The 23732-nt window shown below is 39.8% G+C and overlaps 1 protein-coding gene across 1 annotated transcript; it reads left to right on the plus strand.

The window, feature by feature from the left end:
• The first annotated feature begins 18098 nt into the window (after positions 1-18098).
• Positions 18099-18623, plus strand: LOC138883442 (uncharacterized). Its single transcript, XM_070164129.1, has one exon. It carries the CDS (start codon positions 18099-18101, stop codon positions 18621-18623), a length of 525 nt encoding a protein of 174 aa, XP_070020230.1.
• The last annotated feature ends 5109 nt before the right edge of the window (positions 18624-23732 follow it).

Raw genomic sequence — 23732 nt, forward strand, 5'->3', positions numbered from 1 at the left:
GTTATCATTATGTTCTCCACTTTGGTTCTGTGTGTTAGCATGACTTTCCTTTACTTCCTTTCTGTGTGTTAGCCTGTTTACCTAGTTCTTGTTAATCTCTTGTGGTCACCATGCTTCGAATATGTTCTGCTAAATCTCTAGCCTACTTACATCACCTATACATGGTTGTGTTTGCTCATCTTTTGTTTCTTTCTGTCTATATAATCGACCTTATTTGGTTGCTACTTCTATTCAATCGTCTCTATTTATATGTTGAGATATGCAGAATCATGACTCCCCATGATTGTTCTGATTTTCCTTAACTTTTGGTAATTAAAAGATTAACCTTCAAAGTCCTAGAATTCTACTTGTTTGTTTGAATTAACTGATTGTATTACCTTATTTACTATGGTAATTTATTTTACTTAGTCTTTCCTTAATTGGGTCCTTCTGAATTTGGTCCTAATTGACTACTTTATGCATACTGAATCTTGACCCTTTCCTTATTTAATCATGCACTGATTTTCCTTCCTCCCTTATATGGTACTGAATCTTCCCGTTTGGCCTTGACTCCCTTAACCCAAGGAAGTACTTCCTTGATTCTCTAGATGATTAATTCTGAGTTCTTAAACTAGTATACTACTATGATTTTTTTACCTACTTTCAACTATAAATACTCTAAGTCTTTCACAAACAACACACATACTTGGCTTTCAAAACCCCCCTCTCTTACTTAAAATATTTGTGTTATTCTACTACTACTAGTCGGCTGCAAGCCAAGGCTAATCATCTGTACTCCTTGGTTCTTTCATTCTGCTTACTTTTTATCTTCACTGGTATGTCCTAGTTTAATTTACAATCTCAACAACAACATATTTCTCTTCTTGTTTCAGTTTCTTTTATTTCTAGCCTGCTTTCACTTGTGGTTTTGTTGTGAAGTTTGTAGTTAAGCTTGCTAATATGACCCCTCTCCCACTAAGTTCATGTATTCGCTTCGTGTGATTCAAGCATGCCTGAACAATTGTATTCTTTTACCTATTGTGCACTTGCCACTTTGTGAATCCCAAATCCATATTCCCTTCTATGTGTTCATGACTGGTTTGTGATTATGCCAGTGTCAAACTGTCTTTGAGCACGTCTAAACCAGTCATAATACTCCTGTTGGGGTCAGGTGTCTGCAATCAATATCTATGTATTCCCAAACCCCTTAACCCCAGTATGATTACTGAATTCATTTACTTACTGTATGTGGTCCTATCCTAAAATGTTTGAACTCTGTTTACTAAGCCAACTTCTTTTCAACAACCTCTGTTACTAATTGCTTTCAAAATATACCTTCCAGTACAGTCTTTAATAAACGTCTTTCAAACATGTGTCCTGCACTTTCACTCTACTCCTAGTTAATAAGTTCTGCCCCATCTAGTATGTGTATTGCCTTGGGACCTCTTGAGAACCCTTGGAACTCTGGCATACTGAGGCTGGCTTTCCACACTGCACTGGTTCAATGCTTGGCTATTAAGTATAGGTATAAGCGTTGCCCGGAGTCCTTGAGACCCTTAGGGAATTTTGATGCACCTAGACTCTGATTTGTCTATGGAAATGAGGCTTGAAAGACTGTTGGAGGCTTTGGGTAATTGTGGCCTGATTGCAGGCTCTCTATAGAACAACTTCTTAATTTTCTACTTCACTTATGTAATTCATTTGTTGGCCTGTAATAACTTGCAAATAGATATTTGGGATATTTAGTGAAAGGGTGGGTAGATATATACTTTGTGGGGTAACCTGGGTAGAAATCCTGCTTTTAGGATTTATTTTCAAATCAGCTTCCCTTACTCAATAGAAAACATGCCTATAGGGTTTTATTCCTGTTGAATCTGATTGTTTTTGCATAATAGAAAACATGCCTATATGGTTTTTATTCCTGTTGAATCTGATTGTTTTTGCATAGTAGAATCATGCCTATAGGGTTCCACTTTTAATTTCATAAAAGAAATCATGCCTATAAGGACTTCACTTTTAATGTCACTTGCATCTGATACAAACCATGTTCTTAAATCCTGCATTTATCATGTTAGAAACCATGTTTGTAGGTTCCAAGCCATCATATTTTAAATCAACTCAAGTATAGATATCATGCCTATAGGATGTAATTTCGATTTAGTAAGTCTTTCATATGCTACTGCAAATTGACTAAAAACAGTAATACGCCATATCATGTCTATAGGGATCTAACTCGCAATTATGTCTGGTAATTCTAATTAGCTCAATAGATCAATTGTGCCTCGCCTAGTTTACTTCTCAAAAATGGCCTTAGTAAGCGATAACTTTTCTAAAATTAGTCCTTTCAAAACTGTTATAATCTCATTAGATATCCTGCCTATAGGTTTAAAAAGGGACTATTTCTAAACTTGTTTTGTTTCTGCATTAACATAAATATCAGTCCTGCATATAGGCAAGCCTTAGGGCATTTTCACAACTTGCACTTCTCTGAAGCTATTTCTGTCACTCAACGTTTCTGAATTCTAATGGGTTTTTAAAAGAGATCCTAGGCAACTAATAGGTTGTGACTTCTGTATCTGAAAGTGGTTTATTCCTGCATAATCACTTAGAAATTCTGCTTTAGGACTCTGATTACTAAAGACCTTACTTGCAGTTGAGTCATGTTGCATGTATGCTTGTTTGTGGAGGAAACTATGAGCCTTTAACTGCTCCACTTATGTGAAAGTCCTAAATGCTTTTCTTTGACTGTCTCCTTAGATATTTGCCTTTAAAACCTTAGGGGTATGTCTAGAACTACCTATATGTAGAGGTCCTAACTCTCTTCGTGACAATTAAGAAGGGACGGGTAGCAGCACGCAATATGAATCAATGACCAACACTCGCTTTGCATGACCAATAAGGGGACGGGAAGGATAGACATGGGATATGATGACTATGCGTTAATATCACATGTAGCCTCTCAATGAGGAGTGTTTACCGTACATTGCGTGGGGTGATCCTATATGATAAACAACCTAGGGCCCCCGTTTACCCCAAACCTTCTCCTTGTTTAACACTTTCCTTTATAATTTGTTCAACTTTTATTTCACTACTTGACTTGTTCAAACGTGTTGTACTTATTTGATTCAACTATTTGTATGGACTAATTTGTAAATATAAGTACGGTCGGGACACACAGTTATGGACCAAGAGGGGTGCCTAACACCTTCCCCTCGAGGTTATCTCGAGTCCTTACCGTAATCTCTGGTAATGCAGACCAACCCAAGAGTTAATCACTCTAGGTGTCCTAACGCACCATAATCCGTTAGGTGGCGACTCTTCAAATACCCAATTCCCAAAAGGAAATGAGTCATTGCACCCCATGGAATGTCGGAACCCGGACATCTCTCCACGAGGAGGGGAAAAAGGGGGCGCAACAGCATGGCGACTCTGCTGGGGATATTTTTAGGCTCTTACCATAACGAACTTGTCTTTACAAATTAGTCCAAGCATGCTTATCCCATACCCTGCTCCCTTATCTGGATTTCACTGTTGTTTCTATTAAGCATTTATGATTCTTTACACCGAAAAACTAACTTGTCTCTTTGTTTTCCTTTTCTTGTAACTGTCTTTTCAATTATTTAAATATTGTATTTATGTTTCCAACATGAAAATACTTGCCTACACATTATCAACCGCTACATAAATCATGCTCCACATCATATTCCACTCGTGCATCTCAAATCCTATAGCAACGCTTTAATGAGTGGTTGCGCTCTTCCTATTTACTACCCTTAAATTCGAAAAGGCTTATTTGTGGTAAAACCAGTCGATCAACGGTGCAGTCAACAGTTCCATGCCTTCCTCCTCGAATTGTCCTCTTGAAGGTACCAATCTAAAACCCCATAGAAATCTTATTCTGGTTAAATTGTGCATGTATCATGTTCAAACCTAGTCGGATCAGTTATGTTGTCCACATAATGATCTTTTAAGATAAGCCTTATCCAAAGTCCATCGGGTTTTCCACAATTCCAATAGACACAACCACGTTCTGTGCATTAATTTGGAGAACTAAATGCCGATATGTTGATCATAAATGTATAAATAGTCGAGTCTGGTGGGGGCAAGGCCTAACCCTTTTGTTTTGCAGAAAAAGAGGAATGAGGTCTCCAGCTTCGGTATGGTTAGCACACCCTCACTCTTGCTAGACTGGTGGAGGAATCTTCCATCAGATGACCAAATCAATGAATGGAAAGAGAGGGCTGCCAAATCTAGCAAAAAGTTGGAATATTTGGAATACAGCCTATTGGAATTGGAAGGAAAAGTGAGGAAAAGAGTCACCGACTGCTAGAACGCTGAGGGAAACGAAGGAGAACATTTGGCAAAGGCATTTTTACTGATGAACCTACATGAACTGGAGGATTTGATCAACGAGAACATTCAATCTGGGGAAGGTCCTTCTGGGACCAAATAGGCTAGATTTATTTGCTTTTTCCTAAAATGTAATAAGGTCAAGTGCCAATAGTGACTTATTTTATTATTATCTTAGTGTCGTTTTGGGATTCATCTATTTTTATATATTATGAAATGAAGCATTTATTGGCATTTAAAGTTCTCCAAATCTATTTGTCGCTAGGCCTACCTCGGGCACAACGAGGCTCCCAAATTAAGACGCGAATTTACATTTCCGCAATATGTGTTTAAATACTGCAAACATTTCAGGATCCTCACTAACTTGTTACCTTTGTTTGTTTATTTTTATTATTATTATTATTCCCATCCCCATAGGTTGGTTCATCCATACTGGCCTCATCAGCATATCATACCAGATCCAGAGTCCCTTCACCTCCTCCTCCTCCAAGCAACACAAAAAGCAGAGGGAAATCAAAGATGGACGACTTAAGTGGGATACGAAATGAAAACATTGAGAACGCAGAGACTTCCGATGGCCGTAGACTCCAGCCCCGAATGACATGGTTTTGAGACTTGAACAAAAGATACTAGAACTGCAAGGAGAACTTGAGCAGGTCCGCAATTTGGCAAATTTGTCACTCACCCTCAATGTCTCTGATATCCACCAACAGAACACAAAGAACCCAACACCTCCTCAAAACACACAAAACAAACAGCTGCAAAATCCTACCATACCAAATCAATACACTACTCTACCACAAAATATTAATCCATTGCTGATACCAACTCCACCATAATAGCATCAACCAATCTCGTACCCACCGACCACCACTTACCACACTCCCCAAAATACACCATCACTCATTCCCGATTCGTAAAACTCCACCAATGACCATCACTATACCCAGGTTCCTGGCACCCATTAGAGCAACCCTATATATGTGGAAACTATACCACATTCTACCCAGTCAATCTTATGTGCCCCAGAACCCTCTGAAAAAGACCTGCTCATTAAGAACATGGCCAAAGAACTCAAAAAGTTAACAAGCCGAGTTCAAGGTGTTAAGGGCGAAAGAGGAATAGAAGGTTTGAACTATGAAGATCTGTGCATACAGCTAGATGTGGAATTGCTAGAGGGGTACAAACCTCCCAAGTTCGAAATGTTCGATGGTATAGGTGATCCCAGGGTTCATCTAAGGACCTACTGTGACAAGCTTGTGGGGGTTGGAAAAGATAAAAAGATTCGAATGAAGCTCTTTATGAGGAGTCTTACTGGGGACGCATTGTCTTGGTATATTAGCCAGAACCCCAAGAAATGGTCCAGTTGGGTGAGCATGGCGTCAGATTTCATAGACCGATTCAGATTCAACACAGAAAATGCGCCTAATTTTTTCTGCATTCAGAATCTCAAAAAGAAACCTACTGAGACCTTCCGTGAATATGCTACTCGTTAGAGGTCGGAAGCCACCAAGGTCAGGCCCGCTTTGGACGAAGAACAGATGAATAAGTTCTTTGTCAGAGCACATTATCCGCAATATTATGAAAGGTTGATGGTTATCGAAAACCACAAATTCTCTGATATCATTAAACTCGGGGAAAGGATCGAGGAAGGAATCAAGAGCGGAATGGTAACAAATTTCGAGGCACTACAAGCCACGAACAAGGCACTCCAGTCAGGTGGCATATCGAAGAAAAGAGAGGTTGGGGCAGTAATGGTGGCCCAAGGCCCAAAAACTCCACTCACATACCAAACACCCCTACCCGCATACCAAACACCTCCACCAACATACCAAGCACCTCCACCTACATACCAAACACCTACACCTACATATCAACCCTTATCTCCCATATATTCTCAACCATCCATTGTCCATCACACCTATAATTCCTAACCATCCCACTTCCAATTACCACCAAATCGCCAAAATTATCCAAGACCAAGACCCAATTTCGACTGCAAGCCACCCAGACAATACACCACCATCGCTGAGCCTATCGACCAATTGTATGAAAGATTAAAGGTCACAGGTTACATCACTCCTATTCCCACTGTGGCGCTAGAAAATCCATCTCAATGGGTTAATCCAAACAAAACCTGTGCATACCACTCCGGTCTGAAAGGGCACACCACTGCTGAGTGTCGAACATTGAATGATAAGATCCAGACACTCATCGATAATAAGGTCATCCAAGAAAAGGAAGCCGCACCCAATGGCCGCAACAATCCCCTCCCTGATCACAGAGGTAACGGTGTACATGTTATAGAAACAAATGAGGAATGGGACCCTGAGGGATCAATCGGGCTTATACGAGAAGGCGATGACTTTAAGGTTGCAGTTACACTTACTCTTATCATGGTTCAGACTCCGGCACTCATTGACGTTGAGGTAATTTCATCAATTCCATTCGAGGTGGAAGTAGTTCCGCTCGTAGCCGCCTCCGCTCCATTTGAAATAGAAGTGGTCACACCTTTTATCGTGACGATGTCAACCACACTCCCATTCAACTCAAAGGCAATACCATGGGATTATGTCGTCGAGGATCGACGAAAAGGGAAGGCTAAGATAGAGGAATCTGACGTCGCACAAGGGATGACTAGAACTAGAAGAGTCTATACACCTGAGCACCTGGGAGGTTCGAGTAAGGATTCCACTGCTAGACAGCCTGTCATTGAGACCGAACCGTATGACTTGTGGAGGAAAGTACAGGCGAAAGAATATTCTGTTGTTGATCATCTGAACAAAGTCCCTGCTCAGATATCCATCCTGTCACTACTACAGAATTCAGAGGTGCACAAGAACGCCTTGATGAAAGTACTGAGCGAGGCTTATGTACCCAATAATATCATTGGTGGAGAAATGTCCAATATGGTCGGATAGGTGCTGGGGAGCCATAAGATTATCTTTCATGAAGATGAGCTACCGCCCGAAGGTTTGAATCACAATCGAGCACTGCATATTACGATATAATTTAAAGATAAATTCATTGCCAGGGTCCTGGTTGATGGAGGTTCTAGTCTGAATATTTGTACACTGGATTCCCTGAAAAGGTTGGACAAAGGTTTCTATGAAATACGGACCGGAAGCATGAATGTGAAAGCTTTTGATGGGTCCCAGAGGGCCACGATCAGAGAGATCAACCTTTGCTTGCAGATGGGCCAACTTGGTTCGATGTTGAATTCCAAGTGCTTGACATACCAGCCTCATATAATCTTTTGTTGGGCCGCCCATGGATCCATGCTACTAGAGTCGTACCCTCCATACTACATCAAGTCGTGAAATTCAAATGGAACTGCCAGGAGGTAATCATTCATAGAGACGGGAGTAATCCCATCTACACTAGTCAAACCATCCCGGCCATTAGACAGAAGAAGGTTGGGAGGAGAAACCTATCACCACATTGAACGGGTCAATGTCGTCGAGAAAGATAAATGGTGGAGCAACAAAATAGAGAGCATACTAGCATGGTCCGGATATAAACCCGGCAAAGGATTGAGAAAGAACCTTCAAGGTATCACCAAGACAATATGGCTGAAAAATCATGGTACCACCTTTGGACTTGGATACCAGTATACATGGTAAGAATACAGGGAATGGTCACCTCTATGGCGTGGACCGTATTACCCTCTAGAGAAACCGATACCCCATTTGGAACAGGATTTCCTTCAGGCAGATATGGGGAACTGCTGAAGAAGAAACACTAGCTGGGCTGAAGGATTTGTTCTTGGAAGATAAGGATATGGACTGCAGTGCTATAATTGAGGAGGAGAAAGAAGAAGGCCTCTCCATTCAGACTATGGCAAAGGGAGCCATTCTTAGAAACTGGATCGTTACACCATCCCGAGCCCGCCGAGTCCCTGGGTAGCTTGGCAGAATTTATAGTCGTTCTAGGCATTTTAAATTTCCAGCAATTTTGTTTTAAGATTTCTTTGTTTCAAAATAAACGCTCGATTCATTGAGCCAAGCTTTGTTTGAACAATTTTCTCAGTTTTAATCAAATGCATTTATCTTTTATCATTATTCATTACTATTTTCTATACTTTTCCCTTCTACAGTGTTATTATTACTTTTCCTGATGAACCAGTGACTATAATATGTAATGAGGCAACGCAACATGAGAATAGTGACTCAGAGGAAGAAGATGAGATACCCGATGAAATTGTTAGGGAAGTTGAGAACTTTGAGAAAAAGTCTAAATCCATCTTGGACGAAACAAAAGCAGTAAATTTGGGAGACACCAAGACCGTCAAAGAAACCCGCATCAGCATTCACTTGTCGCCAATAGAGAAAGAAGAATGCATCCGTTTTCTAAAAGAATATGAGGGTATCTTTGCGTGGTCGTATGATGATATGACCGGTTTAAGCACATCTATAGTAGCTCACAAGTTTCCTACCAATCCTATGTGTCCGCCAGTCAAGCAGAAACTCCGAAAATTCAAACCGGACATGAGTTTGAAAATCAAGGAAGAAGTTAACAAGCAGATCAAAGCCAAGGTTCTCAGGGTGGTTGAGTACCCAACATGGTTAGCTAATATTGTGTCACTTCCAAAGAAAGACGGGAAGGTCCGAGTATGTGTTGATTATCGGAATTTAAACAGAGCAAGTCCCAAAGACGACTTCCCACTGCCAAATATACACATCCTGATCGATAACTGCGCCAAGCATGAGCTCCAATCCTTTGTAGATTGCTTCGTAGGTTATCACCAGATCTGGATGGATGAAGAAGATGTCGAGAAGACAGCTTTTATTATGCCTTGGGGAGTATACTGTTACAAGATGATGTCATTCGGTCTGAAGAACGCTGAGCTACTTACATGAGGGCCATGACAACCATTTTCCATAATATGATACACAAAGAAATAGAGGTATATGTGAACGACGTCATCATCAAATCCAAGAGAGTCGCAGATCACATAACAGACTTGAGGAAATTCTTCGACAAGCTTAGGAGGTACAATTTGAAGTTGAACCCCGCAAAGTGTGCATTTGGGGTTCCTGCAGGAAAGTTACTGGGATTCATTGTCAGTCGCTGAGGGATCAAACTGGATCCAACTAAAGTCAAAGCTATTCAGGAGTTACCACCACCCAAAAGCAAGAAGGATGTGATGAGCTTCTTAGGGAGGCTCAACTACATCAGCTGATTCATAGCACAATCCACATTAATATCTGAACCCATCTTCAAGATGCTGAGGAAAGATGTCGAGACAAGTTGGATCGAGAATTGTCAGAAAGATTTTGACAAGATAAAAGAATACTTATCCACACCGCCAGTTCTAGTCCTGCCAGAACCATGACGACCTTTGCTGCTTTATCTATCCATGTTATATGGGCCTTTGGATATGTTTTAGGACAACATGATGAGATAGGAAGAAAGGAGCAAGCCATATATTACCTGAGTAAGAAATTCACACCTTATGAAGCCCGGTATTCTCTGCTTGAACGCACTTGCTGTGCTCTGACCTGGACAGCCCAGAAGTTGAGGCATTATTTCTGTACCTACACTACACACCTCATATCCAGGATGGATCCCCTGAAGTACATATTTCAGAAGCCCATGCCTACTGGGAAGTTGGCTAAATGGCAGATACTATTGAGTGAGTTCGACATAGTTTATGTAACTCAAAAAGCAGTTCGCACCAGGACAGCTGGTATTGAAGAGGATTTTTCCACACCAAGATGAAGACAAAGGGAAATTCTCTCCCAACTGGCAAGGTCCGTATATGGTTCACAAAGTACTAACAGGAGGAGCATTCATACTTGCTGAGATGGATGGAGAGATTTGGCCAAAACTAATTAATTCAGATGCAGTCAAGAGATATTATGCCTAGATTACTTCACATTTTCTTTCATGATGTAATTGAACTATGCTTGACCTGATTCCCGTTTAAAAGGGGATATGTAGGCAGCCTTATGGGTTCGGTCATATCATAATAAAGTTTTCATTTCCCCCAAAATCAGAAACTGGGGCAGAATTTTGAAGAGGGTTCTCAAAATTTCGGAGCAAGTCCAGCCAACGCCATCACATGTCAGGAAGCCAGTAATCAGTCAAGAACTAGGGCAAAATTTTGAGAAGGATTCTCAAAATTCCGAAGAAAATTCAGCGAGGTCCACCATTCGCAAACGGTTACAAAACATCTACCAAACTGGGGCAGAATTTTGAGGAGGACCCTCAAAATTCCAACATAAGAGAGCTGCAATGCCTTTGAAATGTGTTATAGTCGCTAGTTCATCAAAGTTACTTGATATATCAAAAATGATCCTACTTTTATCAATGAATGCATATTTTTCGAAAATTCTATTTTTTAACAGTCAGGTGCTACCTAGGGGAACTCGAAAGGGGCTTCCAGAGCGGGGCGAAGCAAGGCCAGCAGATGAAGCAAGAACCAACCTCCCTTCATGAAACTTATGATTTTTCTTTGAGCGCAGGCACATTTTGACGATTGCTTTCAGATTCACCATCCATCCGGCCGTTAGACGCTGAACTTATCCTAGCTAAGATATACTCTACCCTTATCTGCTATTTCCTCTTCACATGAGTCTACTCCTTGACTCCACATTTTGCATGAGTCTAATCCTTGACTCCATGTTTGCATGAGTTTAAGCCTGACTCCATATTTGCATGAGTCTAATCCTTGACTCCATATTTGCATGGGGACTAAGCCCTGTCCCGCATTTTGCATGAGGCTAAGCCATGCCTCCATATTTGCATAAGACTAAGCCTTGCCTTTCATTTGCATGGGACTAAGCCCTGTCCCGCATCATGCATGAGGTTAAGCTCTACCTCCATATTTGCCTTCTCTTTACATGATACTAAGCTCTGTCTCCAAATCCTGCATGAGTCTAAGCTCTGACTCCATTCCTGCATAAGTCTAATCCCTGAATCCATATTGCATGAGTCTAAGCCCTGACTCCATATTTGCATGAGTCTAATCCTTGACTCCATATTTGCATGGTGACTATGCCTTGTCCCGCATTTTGCATGAGGCTAAGCCCTGCCTCCATATCTGCATAAGGCTAAGCCTTGCCTTTCATTTGCATGGGACTAAGCCCTGTCCCACATTTTTCATGAGGTTAAGCTCTACCTCCATATTCGCCTTCTCTTTGCATGAGACTAAGCTCTGTCTCCATTCCTGCATGAGTCTAATCCCTGAATACATATTTGCATGAGGCTAATCCTTGCCTCCTCATTTGCATCATAAGAACCCTTGTCTCCCCCACTTGCGGGGGACTAAACATTGTCCCTCTTTGCACCAATGTTGCTCTATTTTCTACTACTATTTACATGCTTTTCAATCGGGCTAAGCTCTGCCTTCCACTTTGCAAGACTAAACCTTGTCTTGTTACATCATATTATTGCATATCATGGGCTGAAACATCGCCAATCTGTCCAAGGGCATCACAGTCTAAAGGCACCATTCTCATAGCCTGAAGACACCATGGCATGACCTGAGAATCTCTCAAATTTGTATATCATTATTCAAAGGTGTCATGGTTCGGAGGCACCATTTTCATGGCCCGAGAATATCATTTCATGGCCTACGAATCCCTTATTAAACAATTCATGGCCCAGGACATCATTGTCCAAGGACGTCATCTTTTACCGTCCGAAGACAACCTTCATTGTCCAAAGGGAATTTGCATCATGTTTAAATTTTCGCAAATACGTTTGTAGCATCTTTTATCTGCAGGTAACCAGTAAACAACGGCTATCCTAGCAGGAGAATCCCGCTCCAGTTCCCTCCAACCGTCCCGAGCCTTAAGTGCTCACCATAGTCGCTTCCACATCTTGGGTCCATTCTTACAAAATTTCATCGGCATACTCCGCAGGTGAATCCAGAACTACACATTGCCTGATTCCTATAAAACCAGGGATATGTAGGCAACTCAGAAACTGGAGCTCGGCCTCTGCCTTTCAAAACATCCCGTCCGGTCAAAATTGGCCATAATTTCTTTACCCGAAAACTCTTTCATCCTTCCTGGGTAAAGAGGGGCAGCTGTTGATACCCAATTTTTTCCTATATATTTTAAATATGCATAAATACCTTCAAAATAGCATATATATATATATATATATATATATATATATATATATATATATATATATATATATATATATATATATAAATGCATATATAAGCATATATAAGCATGTCCAAGGTTTTTATTATTTTTTCCATAATTTTTAAGGGTTTAAATTGATTTATTTACTTCCTTTTTATCCATAAAATCCCCAATAATTATTTCCAAAATTATTTTTTTGATAATTCATCTATTTAATTTCTATATTTATGCCAAAATATGGCAAATGTAATTTAATGTATTTTTACAATTACATTTGGTATTTTTAAAGCTAAATTGCATATAATTGCAATGTTAGCCCATTTTGAGATATAATTATGTTTTATATGCATAAAATTGGATCTTGTATTTCTAAATTGTTAATTATGTATTTAAAATTGTTTTGGCACCTTAAATTATTTCCAGAAATTATCTATTATTCTTATAAATTAAATAGGAAAAAACTGGCTATTTAAATTATAGCCAATTTGGCTTTCAGTTATAGCCAAATCGGACTCCAAATCCCAGCCCAATTTTACCATTAAAAAACCTGACCCATAACCTATTAACCCTTACCCAAACCCGGAACCCACCAACCCATTTTAATCTAGACCGTTGATCTCCCTCATCAACAGTCCAAATAATTCCTTTCCTTTTTAATTTCCAAACGACCCCTAAACCTAATTCATTTCCCCCAATCCGCCGCCTTCAGATGCTATCTCATATCCACACTTCTCTTAAACCTAACCCTAGACTCCTTCACTCCCCTCTGTCTCCGGTCATCTCCGGCGACTATCCCTTTCAACCCAAGCCTCCAATGGGTCTCTCATCACCATGCTCATCATCTCTAAGGCCTTAAAGGATCCTGGTCCATGTCGATTTAGACCTAGGGTTTCTGTTTCTGTTACTTATGGGTTCTCCGGTGTGATTTTGGGCAAAATCACACCTTGTATGTCACGATCGGTGAAGTTTCAACAAGTTCTTTTGATTTTTACTTGGGTTTCTTTTTGAAACCCTAACTCTCTTCTGAATCTCTCAGATCTATGTTATTTTTATGCTTTAAGCCTATTTCCTTCAGTGATTTGCTTATTCTCAAACTTTCTTCTGAAAGATCTTCTCCTCTAAACCATTTTTACTCCCTTTGAAAAACTAGGGTTTTCGGAGTTCTTTCTACACCAGTTTCGATTGATTTCTTTATGATTAAACCTTTTTCCTTGTTTTTCTCGACCGATTCTAAGTTCTTACTGCTTTTTAACTCAACTCTGTTAAAAAGCCCTAATTTCTTAAATATTTTCTTCACTTGTTTCTGTGAGTTAGCATGAGTTTCTTTACTTGTTTTTGTGTGTTAGCCTGATTTTCTTTGCTTGTCTCTGTGTGTTAGCTTGATTTTCTTTACTTTGCTTCTGTGTATTAGCATGATGTTCTCCACTTTGGTTCTGTGTGTTAGCATGACTTTCCTTTACTTCCTTTCTGTGTGTTAGCCTGTTTACCTGGTTTTTGTTAATCTCTTGTGGTCACCATGCTTCGAATATGTTCTGTTAAATCTCTAGTCTACTTACATCACCTATACATGGCTGTGTTTGCTCATCTTTTGTTTCTTTCTGCCTATATAATCGACCTTATTTGTTTGCTACTTCTATTCAATCGTCTCTATTTATATGTTGAGGTATGCAGAATCATGACTCCCCATGATTGATTCTGATTTTCCTTAACTTTTGGTAATTGAAAGATTTTCCTTCAAAGTCCTAGAATTCTACTCGTCTGTTTGAATTAACTGATTGTATTACCTTATTTACTATGGTACTTTGTTTTACTTAGTCTTTCCTTAATTGGGTCCTTCTAAATTTGGTCCTAATTGGCTATTTTATGCCTACTGAATCTTGACCCTTTTCTTATTTAATCATGCACTGATTTTCCTTCCTCCCTTATATGGTACTGAATCTTCCCGTTTGGCCTTGACTCCCTTAACTCAAGGAAGTACTTCCTTGACTCTCTAGATGATTGATTCTGAGTTCTTAAACTAGTACACTACTATGATTTTTTTACCTACTTTCAACTATAAATACTTTAAGACTTTCACAAACAGCACACACACTTGGCTTTCAAAACCCCCCTCTCTTACTTAAAATCTCTGTGTTATTCTACTACTACTAGCCGGCTGCAAGCCAAGGCTAATTATATATATTCCTTGGTTCTTTCATTCTGCTTACTTTTTATCTTCACTAGTGTGTCCTAGTTTAATTTACAGTCTCAACAACAACATGTTTCTCTTCTTGTTTCAGTTTTTTTTATTTCTAGCCTGCTTTCACTTGTGGTTTTGTTGTGAAGTTTGTAGTTAAGCATGCTAATATGACCCCCCTCCCTTTAAGTTCATGTATTCTCTCGATGTGTCCTGCACTTTCACTCTACTCCTAGTTAATAAGTTCTCCCCCCTATAGTATGTGTACTACCTTGGGATCCTCTTGAGAACACTTTGAACTCTGGCATACTGAGGTTGGCTTTTCATACTGCACTGGTTCAATGCCTGGCTATTAAGTCTAGGTGTAAGCATTGCCCGGGGTCCTTGAGACCCTTAGGGAACTTTGATACACCTAGACTCTGATTTGTCTATGGAAATGAGTCTCGAAAGACCATTGGAGGCTTTGGGTAATTGTGGCCTAATTGCAAGCTCTTTATAGAACAGCTTCTTAATTTTCTATTTCGCTTATGTAATTCATTTGTTGACCTGTAATAACTTGTAAACAAATATTTGGGGTATTTAGTGAAAGGGTGGGTAGATGTATACTTTGGTGGGTAACTTGGGTAGAAATCCTACTTTTAGGATTTATTTTCAAATCTGCTTGCCTTACTCGATAGAAAACATGCCTATAGGGTTTTATTCCTATTGAATCTGATTGCTTTTGCATAATAGAAAACATGCCTATAGGGTTTTTATTCCTGTTGAATCTGATTGATATTTCATAGTAGAATCATGCCTACAGGGTTCCACTTTTAATTTCATAATAGAAATCATGCCTATAAGGACTTCACTTTTAATGTCACTTGCATCCGACACAAACCATGTTCTTAAATCATGCATTTGTTATGTTAGAAACCATGTTTCTAGGTTCCAAGCCATTATGTTTTAAATCAACTCAAGTATAGATATCATGCCTATAGGATGAAATTCTGATTTATTAAGTCTTTCATATTCTACTGCAAATTGACTAAAAACAGTAATACGCCTAGATATCATGTCTATAGGGATCTAACTCGCAAGTCTATCTGGTAATTCTAATTAGCCCAATAGATCAATCGTGTCTCGCCTAGTTTACTTCTCAAAACTGGCCTTATTAAGCGATAACTTTTCTAAAATTAGTCCTTTCAAAACTGCTATAATCTCATTAGATATCCTGCCTATAGGTTTAAAAAGGGACTATTTCTGAGCTTGTCTTGTTTTTGCATTAACATAAATATCAGTCCTGCATATAGGCAAGCCTTAGGGCATTTTCAAAACTTGCACTTCTCTGAAGCTATTTCTGTCACTCAACGTTTCTGAATTCTAATGGGTTTTTAAAAGAGATCCTAGGCAACTAATAGGTTGTGACTTCTGTATCTGAAAGTGGTTTATTCCTGCATAATCACTTAGAAATTCTGCTTTAGGACTCTAATTACTAAAGACCTTACTTGTGGTTGAGTCATGCTGCATGTATGCTTGTTTGCGAAGGAAACTATGAGCCTTTAATTGCTCCACTTATGTGAAAGTCCTAAATGCTTTTCTTTGACTGTCGCCTTAGATTTTTGCCTTTAAAACCTTAAGGGTATGTCCAGAACTGCCTATAGGTAGAGGTCCTAACTCCCTCCGGGACTATTAAGAAGGGACGGGTAGCAGCACGTAATAGGAATCAGTGACCAACACTCACTTTGCATGACCGATAAGGGGACGGGAAGGGTAGACATAGGATATGATGTCTACGCATTAATGTCACGTGTAGCCCCTCAATAAGGAGTGTTTAACGGACATTACGTGGGGTGATCCTATAGGATAAACAACCTAGGACCCCCCTCCCCTTTTACCCCAAACCATCTCCTTGTTTAACACTTTTCTTTATAATTTGTTCAACCTTTATTTCACTACTTGACTTGTTCAAACATGCTATACTTATTTGATTCAACTATTTGTATGGACTAATTTGTAAATATAAGTTCAGTCGAGACCCACAGTTGTGGACCAAGAGGGGTACCTAACACCTTCCCCTCGAGGTTATCTCGAGCCCCTACCCTAATCTCTGGTAATGTAGACCAACCCAAGAGTTAATCACTCTAGGTGTCCTAATGCACCATAATCAGTTAGGTGGCGACTCTTCAAATACCCAATTCCCAAAAGGAAATGAGTCACTACACCCCATAGAATGTCGAAACCCGGACCTCTCTCCGCGATGAGGGGAAAAAGGGGGCGCGACAATGCTAGGTATCATCAGGTCTTGATGGTTGAGGATGATGCAGAAAAGATGGCTTTCACTACCCCTTGGGGTACTTACTATTACAGGGTCATGCCTTTTGGTTTGAAGAACGCCGAGGCAACTTACATGAGAGCTATGACTTCCATCTTTCATGACATGATGCACCAAGAAATCGAGATGAATGTGGACGATGTGATCATTAAATCAATAATGCAGGACAACCATGTTCGGGATCTGAGAAAGTTCTTTGAGCGTTTGCGTAAGTATGACTTGAAGTTAAATCCAGCTAAATATGCATTTGGAGTTCCGTCTGGGAAACTTTTGGGGTTTATAGTCAGTCGAAGGGGCATTGAGCTAGATCCAACAAAGATTAAATCTATTCGGTATTTGCCTCCTCCGAGAACCAAGAAAGAGGTTATGAGTCTGTTGGGAAGGTTGAATTACATCAGCAGGTTCATTGCTCGTTGACTTCGACATGTGAACCCATATTTAAGTTGTTGAAGAAAGATGTGGCAATTAGATGGATAGATGAGTGTCAGGAAGCTTTCGACAAAATCAAAGAATATCTGTCGAACCCGCCAGTCTTGGTCCAACCCGAACCTGGAAGGCATTTGTTTTTGTATTTGACAAACTTGGAGAATTCCTTTGGATGTGTTCTCGGGCAAAATGATGTGACCGGAAAGAAAGAACAAGACATATACTATTTGATCAAGAAGTTCACTAGTTATGAAGTCAAATACACTTTATTAGAAAGGACTTGTTGCGCCCTAACTTCGGTCGCTCAGAAGTTTAGACATTACTTGTTGGCCTACACCACTTATCTCATCACCAGATCGAATCCTTTGAAATACATATTCCAAAAGCCAATGCCCACAGGGAGGTTAGCAAAATGGCAAATCCTACTCACCGAGTTTGATATAGTCTATGTCACCCGCACGGCAATGAAAGCTCAAGCTTTAGCAGATCACCTAGCTGAAAATCTTGTTAATGATGAATATCAGCCTTTGAGTACTTACTTTCCGGATGAGGAACTAATTCAGTTGACGTAATCTCAGAAGACACCAACACTTGGAAAATGTTCTTCGATGGAGCTGTGAATGCAAAAGGTGTCGGGATTGGGGCAATTTTGATCTCACCCACCGGTCAGTACTATCCGGCCATAGCCCAGCTTCGATTTTTTTGCACAAACAATACTACCAAGTATAAAGCCTGCATTATGGGCATGAACATGGCAATCAATCAAGATGTGGAAAAATTGTTAATCATGGAAGATTCGGACTTGATTATCCGACAAGCTCAGGGTGAATGGGAAACTCGGTATGTCAAGCTTATTCTATACAAGCAACATGTGGAAGATCTTAGCAAGAGGTTCAAGTCCGCCGAGTTTAGGTACATTCCTCAGTTTCACAATGAGTTAGCCGATGCACTAGCTACTTTGTCCTCGATGCTGCCATATCCAAGAAATGTCCACATTGACCCACTGGAAATCCAAATTCGAGAAAGACATGGTTATTGCAGCACAGTTGAAATAGAGCCTGATGTTCAGCCATGGCATCATGATATCAAAAGATTCTTGAAAACAAAAGAATATCCCGAGCAAGCTAGTGGAGACCAAAAGAGAACCATTAGAAGGCTTTCCAGTGGCTTCTTTTTGAGCGGAGAGGTTTTGTACAAAAGGACTCCAGATCTGAATCTTTTAAGATGTGTGGATGCCCAAGAGGCCAGAAGGATCATGAATGAAGTGAACGCATGAGTATGCGGACCCCATATGAATGGATACATCCTTGCAAAGAAAATCCTTCGAGCAGGCTATTACTGGATGACCATGGAAAAGGATTGTTTTAGTTTTGTTCGAAAGTATCATTAGTGTCAGGTACACGGTGACCTGATTCATGCACCGCCTTCAAAATTACATCCTATGTCAGCACCGTGGCCGTTCATTGCTTGGGGATGGATGTTATTGGGCCAATCAAGCCAAAAGTTTCAAAGTGGCACATATTCATATTAGTTGCCATTGACTACTTCACAAAGTGGGTCGAAGCAGTCACTCTCAAAGTCGCCACTAAGAAAGCAATGGTGGACTTCATGCATTTCAACATTATCTATCGTTTTGGTATTCCTAAAACTATCATTACAGACAATGCTGCAAATTTGAATAGTCATTTGATGAGGGAGATATGCAAACTATTTAAGATCATGCATTGGAATTCTACCTCTTATCGGCCCAAGGCTAATGGTGTTGTTGAAGCAGCAAACAAAAACATCAAGAAGATCATCAGGAAAATGATCCAAAGTTCTAGGCAATGGCATGAAAAGTTGCCTTTTGCATTGTTGGGATATCGCACAACTATGCGCACATCAGTTGGGGAAATACCCTATCTATTGGTTTATGTCACTGAAGTTGTAATACCCGCAGAAGTTGAAATTCTATCTCTTTGAATCATTGTTGAAGTTGAGATTGAGGACAATGAATGGGTCAAGACTCGTCTAGAACAGTTAACCCTGTTGATGAAAAGCAGATGGTCGCAGTTTGCCATGGGCAGTTGTATCAACAAAGAATGGCCCGTGCCTACAACAAGAAAGTGCGGCCTAGGAATTTTAAAGTGGGACAGCTCGTTTTGAGATGTATTCTCCCACATCACAAGGAAGCAAAAAAGAAACTTCGCTCTAAACTGGAAGGGTCCGTACATTATAAGAAAATTATTGCCAAAAGGGGCGTTGTACTTGGGAGACATTGAAGGAAATGACCTAGAAACGGCTGTCAATGCAGACACGGTCAAAAGGTATTACGTTTAACCATTCTGCGATACAAAGATTCTCTGGTTGGTTGACGAAGGCTTTCATTCTCACTACCCAAACACTTTAACCCTTTGTTAACCCTTTGAGCTGGTTACCTTTCTGTGATTACCCTCTTTGGAACCCGAAAATGTTTGTACAAAAAAAACAAAATTTCCCTGAACTATGTTCAACTTGATTCCGAAAGGATACGTAGGCAGCCTCTTTCTGGGGTTCAGTCACACCAAAACAAAAATCCACATTCCCCCCAAAGATGAAACTGGGGTAGAATTTATAATGGTTCACGACGGTTCGCCTGAAAGGTTCCAAAGTTGTAATTCAATCCAAACTCTTTTACCCTAAATCCTGTTCAAAGTCATTCTGATCAATCGGTAAAGATGTTCAAAATGGGAGGATGTTGGTTACTTGGATCTGATACAATCAAATGAGAGAAATAAAATGAGAGAGTCTTATTGGTGAAAACTCACACGGGCACCGTAAGGCGATGATGAGCAGAGAAATTGAAAATGAGAGATTTTTATTAGTAAAAACTCATAAAGAGCACTATACGGCGACGGAAAGAAGAGAAATGAGAGAGGTCAGTTGATGAAAACCCGCAAAGGGCGCCACTGATCGAAAAAGGAATCACTTATAACCATCGGTACTGATAAGAGTCCTGGCAAGGTTTCTCGGTTATGGATTATGAAGGGTTTTATGAGAGTTGGATGGTTTGCACAGATCGGGTATCCAGTCCAAGAAGCATGTCATGTCTACTGAAGTCTGCATACACTCCAGATAAGTCCTTCTTTCCTTTCCCCAAAAGGGACACTTCTCGTTTAAATTCATTATCCTACCCATTGTTTACTTTTCTTTGAATCCCTTTCGGTCTAATTCTCCTCCGAAACTAATACAAAGAAAAGATGGCAATATTGGTTTTACAGGGTTTTGTTTGACAAAAGAATTCAAGAAAAGCACCCAACCTCAGTAGGTGCATCAAGTCGATCTCAACTGGCCATGATGGTCGATGCTCCAGAATCAAAACTTTTGAAAAGGAAAGGAATCAAAAGTCAAATACCCATAAACGCAAAATAAAATGAAAAGGCCAAGCCCCACACGGGTTTACCATCATGTGGAATTCTGGAAAGTCACGATCCCGGGGTTTAGGAATGAAACCAATTTCCAGAAAGCCAGCGAGCAATGGAGATTTTCATTGAAAGAATTGGGCCAAGATCAAGTGATCGAAACAATCTAGGCCATAAAACCAACCACTGTTTCAAACTGACAAATTGTTCTTTGATTTGAAAACAGCAAAACAAGTGCAGTCCAAAACAACCTTGCAAGAAGCAGGTGCAATAAAAGCAAGGCACGCAGAAACCAAAACGGTTATGCAGCAAAAGTTGGACCTTAAAAAGGGAAGTCCCTTTTTAAACTCTTCATTAATTCTCCTAAATAAAATGAAAAGTAAAAAAAAAATCAATATCATGGTAGCCTAGAGTCTCCAATCTATAGCTACGTTTTTCCAACATAGGGTCTCATTCCCTAGTCGCTGCCAGCGTAACCTGGTAGTCTTTTCCAGTATAGGGTCCCACTCCCTAGTTGATCTCCGGCATAACCCGAGGACCTTTCTGGCATAACCCGATGACTTTCTCGGCATAACCCATGGACCCTTTACAGCATAACCCAATGAATTCCCCGGCATAACCCGTGGACCTTTCCAGCATAACCCGAGGACCTTTTCTGGCATAACCCAATGACTTTCCCGGCATAACCCGATGACTTTTTTGGCATAACCCATGGACCTTTTCCGGCATAACCCGATGACCTCCCCAACATAACCCGAGGACCTTTTCCGGCATAACCCGATGACTTTCCCAGCATAATCCATGGACCTTTCCGGCATAACCCGATGACTTTCCCGTTATAACCCAAGGACCTTTTCGGCATAACCTGTGGACCTTTCCAGCATAACCCTATGAATTTCTCGGCATAACCCGTGGACCTCCCCGGCATAACCCGAGGACCTTCCCTGGCATAACCCAGTCATTTCTTTCCAGCATAACTTGGTAACCTTTCCATCTCGGGGCCTCCGATCCCCAGTTGATTTCATTGTAAATATAGGGTCTCCACTCCCTAATTTCTTTTCTCAGGGATACACAATCCCTATTTTAATTGCTTTCAATAAAGAAGTAGTTTAGATTTTTGTTACAATAACTCACGAAATTTTCCTAGTGAAAACTGGGGTCGAAAAATTTCGTTCGTTTGTTTGTTTTGGTGCCTGAACAGGTATTTTACCATGAGGAACGAGGTTTGAGATGACCAAAAGAAGAAGTCTCAATCCAAATAAAAGAAAATAAAAACAAGAAACGCAGTGAACTCTAAGTGTAGAAGCGGAGAAAAGATGCGGACTGCTCAAAATATGATTGAAATCACAAGATTTGCATGTCCCGCCTTGATCCGAAAAGCTGAAGAAAAATAAACTAGTTGTCGCAGCTAACGAGCATCAAGATTCAGATCAGAGTCTGTAGGAAGAACCAGCCAAGACTCAAGATCAAGCTTTAAAAGGTTTATAGATAGGAATCTTGTAAGTCGTAGTTGATAGGCTTAGCTAGTTTAGCTTTTAATCTTTCATTTTGGTCTAATAAGGAGCTCAGCAAGTAGAAACAGCAACAACAGTAGTGAAATCACAAATTTTAGGTAGTCCCAGCTACCAAAACTTTAAGAATTACACCGACCTGATTCCTTTATAGCCAAGGATATGTAGGCAACCTCCGAAGCAAGGTTCGGTCAAACTTTTTCAAAATGCTTCCAAATGGAGTTTCAAACGGGCAAAAATTGCTCGTAGTTGCTCACTTTATCTTTGCCCGAAAACTCTTCATGTTTTCAAGAAAAGAGGGGCAGCTGTGAGCACCTAATTTTTGTCCTACATGAAAATAACTCCTAAAAAATAGTCTAAAAATAATTTTAATTAATTTTTAAGAGTTTTTCTTTATTTAGTTGCATTTCATGCATGTTTAATATTTTTAAAAATCATAAAAAAATTGTCACATTTTAATTTCATGTCATCTTAGATTCAATTTGCATGTAGGAATTAATTTTATTAAGCAAAAATCACAAAAATAGTTATTTTTACATATTTAGATTTTAGTCTTTAAAATTAGCATTTCTCTTTAGTTTTAAGTTAATTAGTTGTTTTAATGTTAGAAATAGATAAAGAATTTTAATTTCTACAAAATAAATTGATTTAGGATTTTAATTAATTAAAGAAAAAAACAAATAAAATGAAAATGAAAAAAGAAATTTTAGTCTTGATGTATTGGGCCACCACAAAGAACAAATACAGTGGCCCAAATTTTTGTTCCGCCCAGCCAGCCCAAGTCAAAAAATGACACGGCCCAAATCCCCTTACTTAAGACCCTCTTTATCTTAACCCTAGAGAACCACCTGAACCCCAACCTAAAAAAAGTTTTGGAGAAGCAAACGGCGCAGAACCCCTGGTCCTTTCCGAAAAAAATCAAAAAAAATGGTGATTCTCATCCCTCATCTTCATCACTGATACAATCTCACACGATAAGCACTCCCCTCCCACTTCTGCTTTCATCTTCTTCATCTATCACCATGGAAGCTGGCCAAAACCAGCCGTGAAACCTCCATTGTCGGCGAGCTCCGCTAGAAATCAGCAAAAAACTAACTCGAGTCAGCCACGCCCCACCCATCTCTTTCACTCACGGATACACACGTGCACTTGAGCTTGTTGAGAGAGGAAGTTTGCACTTCAAATTTCATATCTAGAAAATTTCAAAAGAAAGAAAAAAATCGAAAAAAGAGAGATTAAAAGGCCGTTTAGATTTTCGCTTCATGGTTTGATCATTTCTGGGTTTCGAGGGCTGTTTGAGTTATAAATTTGTTGTTCGTCTGCTGATTCTGTTATTCTGACTCACTTCCGTCGAGTTTTTCTCGTCGAGTTTATATTTTTGTATTCAACAAATCTTCATGTATATAAAAAGAGGTCCGAATTTGTTGGTTTGTCGCTGCTGATTTTCTACTGTAGCAACATAGCTGAGTTCGTTTTCAATTTTTCGACCTTTAA

Source organism: Nicotiana sylvestris, chromosome 12 (assembly GCF_000393655.2).
Source record: "Nicotiana sylvestris chromosome 12, ASM39365v2, whole genome shotgun sequence".
Classification (NCBI taxonomy): domain Eukaryota; kingdom Viridiplantae; phylum Streptophyta; class Magnoliopsida; order Solanales; family Solanaceae; genus Nicotiana; species Nicotiana sylvestris.